Consider the following 13,406-nt stretch of genomic DNA (forward strand, 5'->3'; position numbering starts at 1 on the left):
ATAGTGCTAACTGTTTACCATCTATTTATTATTGATACAAGTGAACAAACATTGAACCAATTAGTATTAATCGGAAAACAACTTCACCTAAGGGGTACTGTTTTTAAAACTTTGCTTTCATATATACTTAAGATATTCTTTACTATTACCTATAAGCTCTTGAAGAAAACAAATGCATAATGCACCATAGTTTTCATTAAAAAAGTGAAAACAGTAATTTCATCTGTAGATATTTCCTTCCCAGTTACCAATGCTTAATATTTTCTTATATCTCAATTCATGCTTTTCTTTTTTTCAATACGCTCATTCCAACGCAGTTATTATTAGTTATAACATGAGTAATTTGCACATGAAAGTTTGAATTTCCAAAATGGCGGAAATAAGTCTAATTTTTCGTAGCTTTTTCGATCAACAAAGTAAGAATGTCGTTTGCGTAAAAATTAGAGAAAAAAAAAGGAAATTATTTCAGTCAGATAATAGAAGTATATAAAAAACTATTTTATTTAAAGTCTTCTTTCTATGGGAGCCCTTTGAAATTAAAACTGGAGTGAGGCAAGCTGATGGACTCTCCTTATCACTTTTCAATTGCATCTTTAACAAAATAATCCAAATGTGGCGCAAAATAAAATCGGATCTGAAAATTGACCAACCAATCAAAGTAGGACGAACCAAAATTACGATAAACTGAAGACACTCAAACAGTTAAAAAACGGAGATTTTAAAAGAAACGACAGAAATGGTACGTCTTCAAAAATTTAATTTGAGAAAACAATGTTTATGCAAATCCAAAAAGGTTCTCATTTTAAATATTTGGGTACTATTCAAGAAATTGGACTGGAAAGGATCGCTGTCAAAATATGGATACAACTTTTAGACATCTACAATAAAAAATGTATCTCCAAATATACAAAACAAAACTAGTAGGACCCAAGCGTATATAATAATAGATAAAGAAGTTCAAATTAAATTATTTCGGAAACTGGTCATTATGAAGGCGCCACAAATATGTTACGGGATAGTTATTCAAAGCCTAGACGGCTATGATAAAATTTCGTATATATTATGTTTTAATTATACGTTTTTAAAGGTTGATGTGCTAGGATGCGCATCGTTCGAATTGAATCAGCACACTCCATGAAATTTCTAGTCTGTACTTTTCCCAAATTTCAACACACTGCGTCCTTGTCGAGTTCTCGCTCTTGTGTTTTATTTTTTATAAGAAACTTTCAACGCTCTAAAAAGATTGAAGTATCTTTAAGAAATAGGTGAGCTATATTTCTTCATTAAACCAAATATGAAGACGTTTCATGGGAATAGGTTCTTGAGAAAATAAAATACAATTATGTAATGATGACAATTTACTAGTAATCTCCCTACGATCACCCTTAAAAAAATATGTTATTACAAAAAAATATCATATTTGTATGTTTGTACATGAAACACCCAACCGACCGGATTTGTACAAAACAAATGTTGATGTTCGCTCTGATTAACTAATTAGATAATAATACTACATATATACATATATGTACATATATTCAATACAAATACAATTTGTAAGGTCATTTTTGAAAATATATTTGTCTAGATGAAACACAAGCAAATATTGATTCTCGTATTAACTGTTTTCACCCTAAATGCTAACGACTTATTGTCTATTGGCACGTACATAACAATATCTCCCCTTCGTGTCGATACCATTTCCTTATCGGGATGCAGCAGATTCACGCCGCATCCGCACCAAAAACGTTATGGGATCAGCGTCATGAGCTGTCAATCGAAATATGCGAACACCTGCTGGTGCTCCTCGACCTGCTTCTGCTCCTGGACGATGACTTCACCTTGGACACGGATCTCGATCTTGACCTCGATCTTTTATGGTGCTTCCTCGATTTCTTCTTGGGCCTGCTCTCCGAGTGTTTTCTGAACGAAAAAAAAAAAAATGAAGAAGGGACACGGTACCGAGGGAAAGAAAACAGACCTCTTATGGGATTTCTTCTTCTTCTCCCTCTTCCTCCTCCTGTCCTCGTCGCTCTTCTCCTTCGGCGTTCTGCTTCTTTCCTTGTCGCTCCGTTTTCGATCCTTCCTCCTTTCTCTGGATCGCGATCTCCGCTTTTCGCGGGACCTGCTTCGATCCCTCGAGTAGCTCTTACGGTAGCTCAACTCGCGGGTCCTGCTTCTAGACTTGTATCTGAAAATCGAAGTAAAAATAAAGTTTCTTTTGAAAAACAGTTGTTGAGAACACATAAAAAAAACATTCAAAAATGTTTTTCATTCAAAAATAGAAAACAACGTATACCACTCCAAAAGTTCAATAAATACCACAAAAACTGATGCGTTCTAATCGAATCAGTATCTAGTCAAATTCATATTAAAAATATATCAATGGTTACTGTACCTGTCACTGTTCGACCGGCTAGGCGACCTTCTGTCCTTAATCGATGATGATCTCTCGTGCTTGTTGGATGTTTCCACTGATTTCAACTTAAGGAACATGGCCGCCTTCCTCTTCCGTTCCAGCTGTCTTGCTTTGTCCTTGGCGACATCTTCTCCTAAGATAATTCATTAGATAGATGTTTGTCTGATTTTGAGACCCGTTTAACTCACCTTCTTTGTCCAGTTCGATCAGTTCGAGGATGGGATCGTTTGCCAGATCGGAGATCTCGGCCTTCTGCTTGATGGCGTCGCCGTTCGTGTCCGCCTCGAACATATCTATAACCTGAGCCTTCTTGGGCGTTTCTTTCTTGGGTGACTTCGTAACCGAAGGCGATTTTTTGGGCGACAACGAGTGCGATCGCCTGACTTGCCTCTCCGGAGAGGGGCTAACGTTGTTATTGGCCGACAGCTTCTCGTTGGTGTTATTTATGTCTGTTTTGGGGGTATGGCACTCGAGTTCCGGTTCGCCCTGATGACTTATCTCGGCGACTGTGGGCTGTGGAAGGACCGGAGTGATTTTGTACGCGCCCTTCGATACTTGGACCATCTTCTGAACGGACAAAACACCTTTTACTTCGTCGGTCTTGGGAGGAGTGGTCTCCTCGTCGCTCGAATCTTCCATGGGAAGGGCGCTCCTAATCTCCTTTGGTACTTCATCTTTGGTTTTCTTAATGGAGAAGCTTACTGGAGCTAAGAGACATTGTGTTACAGTTAATCTTAACAGTAACTCACATGACTACAAGATATCTATTGTTGGTATTAAATGTAGTGTTATAAGTTCTAAGAAAATCTAAGATATAGTGCTCATAGATTCGAGAGACCACCAACAAAGAATTTTATATCAAGATAAAATACACATTTGTGCAGTCTCGCTTTCAAAAATCATGGAATTAAATCTAGAATTATTAAAATATTAATTGGATTCATAGGATTTGGCACACAGTGACTTTTTTGTTTCCAATATATTTTGATAACTGAAAATGTTGAGAAGCGCTTGGATAAGCATATGGAACAGAAAGAAGGAAATATTTTTTGTACATATATACAATCTAGAACAATGTATACAAGCAAATTCATGAATTAAAAAAAATATATATATATATATATATATATATATATATATATATATATATATATATATATATATATATATATATATATATATATATTATATAGTGAAATTTGAATTGACGTTAATATCCAGCTTAAAAAGCCCGAATTATTTGTTCATGCGGTTAAAATTTATAATGAGCTGACTCACCGATGACTTTTTTATTTTTCGAAGCCGGTTTCTCATTGACTTTCTTATGATTTATTTGGGGTGGCTGGCCAGTCAGTTCTCCAAGTTTTACCCTGAAAATTAAATGGATACGATTGAACGACAACAGTACCAGTTGGGAGCAACACCGAAGAAACAATACCTGTAATACTTATAAAATTCGTGACCTTCGTTCAAGAAATTGAACCTAGCATCGCCCTTGGCCTTGATGATTTCCTCGAACTGAGCGCCGTTCTTAGCCACATAATCCGCCATTTTATCGATTACTATTTGAGCCTCGCCCGAAGGAACTCTAAACAATGATAAAGAAAATGGTTCGAATAAACAGTAAAAACGTAATTTAGTTAATAATAACCAACCTGTATATTTCGTTCTTGTTTCCATCTTCTTCCGAATCCGATGTATCAGATTCGCTGCTATCTGATCCGTAATCGGCAGCCAGTGATAGTAAAGTTGGTTTACCTACAACACAAAACAATCATTTTATTTAATAGCTAGTCAATATCAGAAATGGACATGGGCCTTTTTTCTTTAAAAAAATACTTAAGGAGTCATGAAGTGCTGTCAAGTGTTTGTTGTTTAGCAGAGACCAGAAAAAGCTATGGTCAGAGGGTACTATACTATTAGAAAATAACTTTCCAAGGAAGCTCTCACAATTTTCATATTTATTATTATTTAGATGAAATAAAATTACTGCAATTTCTGTTAGGTTGTTAACATATGCTGAACATAATTGGCATATAAAATTGTTTTAAAGGATTTTTTTACTTGAAGCTTTATTATGAAAAATCGGCAACGCACATTTTATTCAATTATCCACTGATAACCGTTACTTTTTCCCACATTTCAGGAAATTTACGGATTCCATCTCAAAAGAACGGTGTATCTTTGAGGATGTGTTCGTTAAGGGATGAAGCGCTGCTCATATGTCAGAACGAGTATTAATCAAAAGGAGCAAGGTCTGGAGAATATGGCGGGTGGGGTAGCATTTTCCATTTTAATGTTCCAAGTCTGTTGTCACTGGTTTTGCAAGATGTAGTCGGGCGTTATCACGCTGAAGAATAACATTGTTGTAACTGTGCCCGGCTCAAACGCATCAATTGTAGTTATTTGTAGTTTCATTAGGTTTCAGAAGCCCATAGTATACCACACCAAGTTGATCTCACTAAATACATAGCATTAGCTTGGAGTAATGGATATTTGGCTTTACCATTGATGCTGATTAGATTAGATTATCGTAATGGATGCACTTTTCGTCACCGTCTCAGATTTTGGCGTTGAAACGTTCATGTTTCTATTGCTTTTTCCTATTTCCATCTAAATGAACGTTTTCGATACCTTCTTGAAGTGAAACATTCTTAATGAGCTTTATTTGATTTTTTAAAAATTATTCTTTTCTAGTCTCTAACTTGGAAATACTTGAAAAGGTCATCATTTACATCAACTGTAGACAATCTCTTTTCCTATTATAGATGAGTAGGTTTTATTCTAGTTTAAATGCTATCCTTTGATAAGGAACACAGGCTTATAGTTTGAAAAACATTTTGCGATACTTACATTCAACAGGTTTTGCCTTTGGTGGTTCGGTCTTCGGATTTTCTTTGGGTTGTTCTACTGCGACCTGCTGAGGCTGGGGCGGCAGTTGAGGTACATTGGCTGTATAAGGATTCCCACCATCTTTGTTCAGATTGGACACTATGAAATTGCAAGAGGTAATAATAATTTGCCTCAGATATAGTTTCAAGATCCTCTTACCGATTTGAGCGTAGGAATTGTTGGAGGTACTGGTTTCAGCGGCGACTCGTTTATGATGCTGCACGTACTGGGTCCACGCCATCTGGTGAATGTAGTTTTGCATGTTGAGTTCCAGTTGGGTAAAATCGGTAGGTAAATTTGCGTAAGCAGCTGAAACGATGAAAAACGTTGATTACCGTTTAAGACCTATTACATATTGTAGCTCTGAAGACCAAGAAGTATTTTTAGACTCATTTTATAGACAACATCTGCTTCTAGGAGGTTTGAACAATACAGTGCTGAATATAATCCGCTTGCGCTTTTATGGCAATCCTCAATCACTCTTTGAAAGAGTTATGAAGGACATACTGTTGCAGATCGAATGGAATATATATAGCGTCTTCTGATACCCAATTCTTCAGCTCGATGTATCAATTGCTAGATATACTTCAGGATACTCATAAAATATGGCACACAGGGTTGCAGATTAAATTAAAGAAATTCCTCCCTCATCCACATTTTCAGTTACTAAAATCTTATCTCGCAGATAGATATTCCTATAAAACAAGACGATGAACTCATTGACATATCCCGAAGTTCCGCAAGGCAGTGTACTGGATCCGATACTTCTATATTCTCCTATATTCAGTCAATCAACCGACCAAAAAATTACTGTGGCAACATATGCAAACAACATAATCATCGTAGCATCTGACGAAGATCCAATAACAGCATCAAAGAACCTCCAAACCTTGATAAAACCTTGACTGAAGACATGACCTATTAAAGCAAATTAAACAAATCTACCCCTGTAGAAGAACATATCCATCAGTAAATATCAATAATCATCAAGCCGAGAATGCTAAATATGTTTGTATGCATCTAGACCGACGCATAACCTGGAAGAAGCCCATACTATCTAAACGAAAACAACCTGGACAACAGTGTATATTTGTGTTAAGTACATAGTGCATAGACTAAAACTTTTTTAAACTAAACATACATATACATAGATTTTAGAATAAGACTAACTAACTAATTAAAATAGTATTTTACATAGATCACTGAAACCAAAAGGTGGAATGCGTGACGCATAACCGGTCATGGAGATTGTGACCCTGGAGTAATGTGTTGGGCCGGGTAATGCGGGACTGCCTCTGGACTTACCAACACACTAAACCAAAACCGCCTCACAGCTGATCACTGTGCCACTGCATTAATTATGGGGATATGGCACCCGCCAACTGGGCAGCCATAACTGGACTGGAAGAACAGCTAGTGAACTAACTGTTTCGCGAATTTGAGTTAACACATGGTTGGGTACTGTCATGTGAGACCAAAATTAAGAGTGCAGCGACGGATAAGGTCGTTGCAGTAGGGAGCAAGGAGAGATTAGCGGTAACGCGGCGCTAAGTTCCCTGTATGTCGAACAACTCGCGAACAAGCGCATTTTCATAAGTACTACAATTCTAATAGATGCAGTTATTTTTGTATGTGTGAGGTTTTGTCTGTTTGATAACTGGTTTTGATGAATTTTCCAAAATTTTCATTCCTCAATTAAATATTATGTGAGTGGGTTCAAAATAAATAAAAAATCAAGCTCACCTCCATGCTCGCCGTTGAGTACCGCGTGTCTCCAGTACTCGTACCACTGTTGCACGTAATAATACTGATACTGTTGCTCGATACACGACCCGGCCTGTCCGGAACCCTCGCTCCCCGAACTAAACTGCATAGCGGCCTGTTGCTCCGCTGCGATCTGTCCATTTCCGTTCGATTCGGGATTGCTGACGGCAAATCCGGTACCTTGGATGCGGTTCACCAACTGGCTGTAGGCGCAATCGGCGGACGGGCGATAGGGGATCGACGGCAACGTCATTGACGCGCCGGCGGTGGAGTTCTGTCCAAGACAAGAAAAGAACACCGTTACTGACGGGGGTTTAAAGGAAAGGCGTGACCTTTAGAATGAAAAGGTCTGGCTGGTAGAGAGAGGTAATGCGAGAGAGTATCGGATACATGAACAAATCTGGTTAATCAGCTACTTAACGGTCATACGCTCTCGCATTAGAAATTTCTGGTTTTAATCCATTGTAGACAAATCACCGTTCGGTCAGCTTCTTTATCCATCCAATGCCAGCGGTCTACTATGAAAAATATTACCCCATCTCTTCCCTTAAGCTAACATAAAGAATGGGGCCAGCTATTGATAACGACTGATTATGAGATTATTAGAATACGGTTAAAACTTATCATTAGCTGGCCACGTTCGGTGATGCATTAAATTGAAGGTAGGAATAATAACGTACACTATGATAAACTATATCACAGTGTAAGCCCCAGCTTCTTGCTCGCCGCTATCGGATCCTAATAGAAAATTTTTCAAACTGACAAAAAAGCAGACCTGTAACATAAAATATTACATTATTATGATAATTTCTTTTAAAATAGTATAATCACAACACTCCTATGTTATTAAGGTGACAATTTTTATATGAAGTCATCAATTTTGACCTAACATATTTGCAATATACAAGTTGATTAAACTACATTATAAACCAATAATACTAAAGAAACAAAAAAAATCCATTCATATTTATCCAAAAAAAGTTAGCTTTGAAAAACAAATGAAAACTATAGAAACTATATAAAATTAAAAATGACATAACACAGTAGATTAATTAAAAAAAGATGAAGGTACATTTATACAAAAAAAATTATGTTGTGTTAAAAAAAGTAGATACCCTACAATATAGTGTTTACTTGCCAATAACCGCCAATTGCATGATTTGTATCAAACCTACCGAATTTGACATTTGGTTTACAATTTATATTGCCAGCTAAAAGCATGCTTTATTCCATATTCAAATAAATTCACCTTAATTTGCAGAGACAAATAACCAGTAGGTATTTATAAAAAAAATAAGGAAAAAATGCATACAACCTAAGATATATTTTTTAGGAATGATTGCTTGATTTACACCTATCGGTCCGTTTTGTTTGGTATTGTTTCAAGTTTACTTTATCAATTAATGTGGCTAAAATAAAATCAAAGGATTTTTGCACACTCTAACAGGCCCTTTTTTTATAAACTTTTGGCTAAGTTTAAATCCATGTCCTTATCTTGTTGGTAGTAATCCAAAGGTAATTAAAAAAATATGTTTTAATACACATTCTAAATACTACTTGATAATTCTGATATTTAGTTTTGAGTTGTATCTTTTCTCCAAATTAGAAAAACAAAATAAATATAGATAGATGAAATATCAGACACCTCTGATTCTTAAAAAGTCTAAACTGGCCACATTTTGACAAGGTATATATATATAATTCTATTGTGATTTATTTAGCAATAAAAAATCAGAAAAATAACTCAATTTGGACTTCAATTAATCCATGACAGCCTTTGGATCCTCTTTTTGGTCTATACTCACATTAACACACTAAAAATACCTATAATTTGTAAAAAATCAAGTTTTTAAAGAAAACTTGACAAATCTGAGTAGCACCTACCGATTTGGCACTGCCTGATTGCAAACTAGGATGCAAGTAGTGAGAGTCTTGTTCAACTTCCTGCTTATCTGCGTTATGGTCTTCCTCTGAAATACAAAGTTAAGTTAAAACAACATACAATAAAAGAAATATCAGGTGTATTACTGGTTTTTTTATCACATTGAGCATGATATCTTCCGTTTTTGAAAGCTGCAAGGATATGACGGTAAAATTTGTACAAAGGGTCATTTACTGTCAGAAAACTGAACTGTGGATTATCTGCTTGTTTTGCTTTGATTAGAATTTCCATCTGAGGGCCTTGTCGACACACAAATAAAGCTGTTTTCTCAATTCTTGCATATTCTTTAACAGTTTTTGGCTAAAAATTCACATTAATCCACTTTTTGTGTAAGCCAATACAATCACAAAGTTACACTTACAATACTAATATCAACAGGTACATCTAATGTAGGTAAGGGCACATAAACTTCCTCCTCTTCTTCTTTCTCAGGCACTGTGGGAATTCCATTTTGTGGTTCAGACTCTGGCTTATTTGGAGTATCATAATTAAATGCAAATGTGTTTGTTTTGCCTCGTTTGGCTTCTTCCTCTAAAAAAACAAAGTCATTACAAAAAGAGAAAAAAACAGCAGCTCAATGTAACCTTTATACATTTCCTCCTCTTCTTCATTAATTTCCAAAGAATAATATCGTTCAGTATCACATAATTCCTCCAGTTTCCTTTCTGCATCACTAAGACCAAGCCATCGCATAGCATCATAACCTTCCCTACTTGCTTCAAATTTTTTAAGGTCTGATAAAGCTCCTCTACAGTCATATCTGTAAATAAATGTAAAATAAGCATGGGCAATTAAATAATCTAATGAATTAGGGTTACTCACCTATCTATCTTTAATTTTTCATCGCCCATCCACGGTATTAAATGCTTTCCTTGATCGATGTATAAAGCTTTTTCGTCATCCCTAAATATCTTACAGGAATATCCAAATACTAGTAGGCCCTCCAAATTATTATCCGTCCTGTTTTTTCGTAAAATTCCAGAGTCCGATGTGCCCCATTGTGCCATTTTTGTTTACAAATGTGACTGAATCATAAAATATAGTTTGCTGATCTCTATACTTTTTGCACTAAACCAGTTATAGAGCAATATTCATAAAATGTATACTCTTTATTTTATGGTAATATTATCCTACAGAACCTGTCGACCGAAGCACGCATATACAACCCATAGAAAAAATACAATCATAGAAAAATACAACATAGGTTGACAGATTGACTGATAGGTTGTTGAATTGACATAACTGAAAAGTCAAATCAGGGCGCCCTCTTTATAACAAACAAACTAGGAATTTGACGTTAGGACATCAACCATAAAAACATTAGATTTGACGTTTTCCTTGATAAACAACACCTTTAAAAAATTCAGGAAGGTCGATAAAATTTAAATAGTGTCGTCCCAATTTGATTAAAAGTCCTCGTTACTATTCAGAATCGCATTCATAATGACTTGAAAATTTTAACGCTGTGATCCTGTCTAGTTGCTAAATTTATTTACTGTAAATGAACATGTCTTCACAATTTTCAAGGCAAAATGGGAAACCGAAGAGATTTTCTATCGATGACGCTTTTGAGGAAGAGACTGATGAAGCTATCAAGGTATACGGGATCGCCACTCCCACTACGCCAAATGGAAAAATAGGACAGGGAGACACCATAAATATTAACATCGACAACGGACGGTAAAAGAAAATATGATAAAGGTTTTCATGTTTCTGAACAGGAAGTCATTCTCTTACAGGGGTTATAAATCAGTGACGGATACTTCTAGAGATAGCGACTCGTTAATTCAAGATTACTATGACTGTTCTAGTGATGAAAACCTGCACAGGTCATGTTTTAAACATCCCAAAGTGCGGGAAAACTGGAGAATGGTTTTGGCAGCTACGACCTTACTCATCATTGGGACAGGTCTCCTGGTGACTGGTACCCTAACGTTAAGTGAACCAAATTCAGGTTTACAGGCATCTGTTTTCCTTCTGGCAGGTAATTGGAAGAATCAGACATTTAAATTACTTTTATTGAGGGTGTTAAATATTGTAGGCTTTATCTGTTTTATACCGGGAGCTTATCACGTGGTATACATCTACCTTGCTGCCAAAGGCAAGCGGGGTTACCATTTCCATAATTTACCTTTATTCACATAAGGCTGAGCGATGAGGTTGCTACCGATGAGATTTGTCCATGTAGATAGTTGAAATTTAGCGCAAAAGAGAAAAGTCACTATTATTTTTTAATAAAAATAATCTTTTGATCTTTGCAATAATATTTATTATACTTTAAGAGCTTGTAGGAACACTCAGCTGGGACTGATATTTAAATAATATTTTCCAGATAATGTTTCGTCCATTATATTTGGAAGATATACATTTTTTATGGTATATATTATTATGTTATGTATAGGTACGTAAACTTATTGTAGTAAATGCATTTTTGCATTGTTTAAGATATTTCCACAAAACGTATAATCTCATTATTTTCTAATTCACATAATTTTATGATTAGTGGTGTAAGAGGATGGATGTAAGATTCCTTTGCATTTTGCTGTATTTCGTTGTAGTGCCATTTGTGAATGTTATTGACTCGAATTACTTTTTACACCAAAAACATATTCTGTAAGTAAAATTTACATACCTAGGGCATTTTTTACAGTACTTAAACCAAAGTGTCTTTAAATCTCAATATGATTGTGTAAACGACATTAAATAGCGGCAGGCCGCAGTGGGGTCTGCATTTATTCATAATAATTTCCTGGAAATTTTTTTGTAAAATAATTTATCCCGTTTATATTATTTAGTGTACTGATGTTGTGATAACGGAACCAGGCGCGATCTGGATATGATTAGGACTGTCAGAATACGGAAGCTTTATTTCTTTGAAATAAATATTTGAATTTTACTATGTGCTTTTATTTCAAATGCGAGTGGATTACTGAAATTGCTTTGCTTATTTTTCAAGAACAGTTTCATTAAAATATCTAGTTAGGCCTGGTAGGAACCAGTACCTGTAATAAAACAGAAGCCTTTGTTCACTGGTTGGACTCGTGAAGAACCACGGATAGGATTAACATCTTGTATAACAAATTGTTTATTTAGGCGATCATCCTGCTTGTAAGTTAGTCGTCTTCGGTACCTAAGTACGTGTCTCTGAGAATCGTCTGCTACGAGACAATGGACCGCGCCAACCTTCTGATAGCGATTAAAGGCGCGTGGAACCTGCATACTTTGTATACTGACTAGAAGCATGGAGATTGCTCTTTTGCAAAGCAAGAGACACCTGAATAATTAGAATCACAGAAAAATGTTGCCGCTTTATTGACCAAGTTTGCTAATTTTGCAAGCTGCTTGTATAGAAGCATTTTGAGCTGGGTTACTGAAATTTCATGAATTAACTTAGTGAGACTTGATGATTTAGTAAAAAATTAAACAAAATTAACATCAACTACGTTTAAGTTATAAGAAAATGTTACCCATAGAATATATATTACTCTGTGATGTTACCTTTATGTTTTAATATATAAGACAGGGTATATTTTTTGTTTTACTAATAATATGACATTTCACAGTTTTTTTACAAGATATATATTATCTTGTTAAAGTCAACTAGGATAAGTGCGCCCTTGCACGCAATAAAAAAATCGTATTTTTTGTTATAATTTTACGTCAACCATTAATTTGATATATTCGTATATGTTTTATATAACTTAAAATTAAGGCAATAATTTTTTTTTTCGTCTGATACGTCAAGATATAGGATTTGTAACAACAACCGGTTTTACTATTATCGACTACGAATCAATCAATCCCTAAAATCAAATTCGATTAAATAAGTTTTAGTAGTTTGACAACAATAGTAAGAGGTTAACTCTAACCTATAAATCATTATGGCTGTATAATTAACTGTAGTTTCTAAATGCACAATAATGTTAAAATAAATTGTATTTGATAAAATTTTTATTTCATTATTTTATTTAGATTAGAATTTTGTTACAGGTTAAAGACAAAATAAATTAAAACTCAGAGTTGATGTGGCAACATCGCACTGTTTTAACGTCATTAATTGAGATGACGAATGTTGATGCCAACTTTGGACAGATTATAGATCAAATATTATATAGCTTTATTACAGATTGTAACAAAAGTGCATAAGTTGTTGTATAATTAAATTTAAGTATATACAAATGCGTACTTACATTTATTGCAAAGCATATAATTTATATATATTTTATAATACTTCAATAAAATAAATTCCGGTAAACTCGATTTGTAACGCACAAACTTAAAGGAAACAATGTTTCCCAAAATTGCTTTTCAATGAGAAATTTGGCACCTTTGGCATTTGACAGTTTATCACGCGGTTAAAGAATAGCATGCCTTGACCGTCGGTATTTG

At 35.1% G+C, this 13,406-nt stretch overlaps 2 protein-coding genes across 2 annotated transcripts; one reads left to right on the top strand and one right to left on the bottom strand.

Annotated features, from left to right (window-relative positions):
* Positions 1-1,345: 1,345 nt before the first annotated feature.
* On the bottom strand, positions 1,346-10,261 carry su(w[a]) (suppressor of white-apricot). The gene is made up of 15 exons (XM_076400244.1): positions 9,840-10,261; positions 9,602-9,777; positions 9,379-9,548; positions 9,104-9,317; positions 8,960-9,045; positions 7,055-7,349; positions 5,471-5,620; positions 5,273-5,410; positions 4,075-4,177; positions 3,858-4,007; positions 3,698-3,789; positions 2,608-3,126; positions 2,399-2,552; positions 1,982-2,191; positions 1,346-1,923 (listed from the first exon to the last, which is right to left on the bottom strand). Exons 1-15 carry the CDS (start codon positions 10,022-10,024, stop codon positions 1,764-1,766), a joined length of 2,802 nt encoding a protein of 933 aa, XP_076256359.1. The 5' UTR covers positions 10,025-10,261; the 3' UTR covers positions 1,346-1,763.
* Positions 10,262-10,317: 56 nt separating this feature from the next.
* On the top strand, positions 10,318-11,913 carry LOC143193839 (transmembrane protein 230). The gene is made up of 3 exons (XM_076400247.1): positions 10,318-10,697; positions 10,757-11,001; positions 11,059-11,913. The coding sequence occupies exons 1-3, from the start codon at positions 10,519-10,521 to the stop codon at positions 11,160-11,162; spliced, it is 528 nt and encodes a 175-aa protein (XP_076256362.1). The 5' UTR covers positions 10,318-10,518; the 3' UTR covers positions 11,163-11,913.
* Positions 11,914-13,406: the final 1,493 nt, after the last annotated feature.

Source organism: Rhynchophorus ferrugineus, unplaced genomic scaffold (assembly GCF_030347505.1).
Source record: "Rhynchophorus ferrugineus isolate W39M unplaced genomic scaffold, kcgeb_rfMv2 rfM3, whole genome shotgun sequence".
NCBI lineage: Eukaryota > Metazoa > Arthropoda > Insecta > Coleoptera > Curculionidae > Rhynchophorus > Rhynchophorus ferrugineus.

What these genes read in the sequence shown, in the direction of transcription:
- LOC143193839 (XM_076400247.1), top strand. Translation starts at nt 10,519, where the DNA reads ATGAACATGTCTTCACAATTTTCAAGGCAAAATGGGAAACCGAAGAGA. An exon ending in ATTAACATCGACAACGGACG is followed by an intron (nt 10,698 to 10,756) that starts GTAAAAGAAAAT and finishes ATTCTCTTACAG; the next exon opens with GGGTTATAAATCAGTGACGG. An exon ending in ATCTGTTTTCCTTCTGGCAG is followed by an intron (nt 11,002 to 11,058) that starts GTAATTGGAAGA and finishes TAAATATTGTAG; the next exon opens with GCTTTATCTGTTTTATACCG.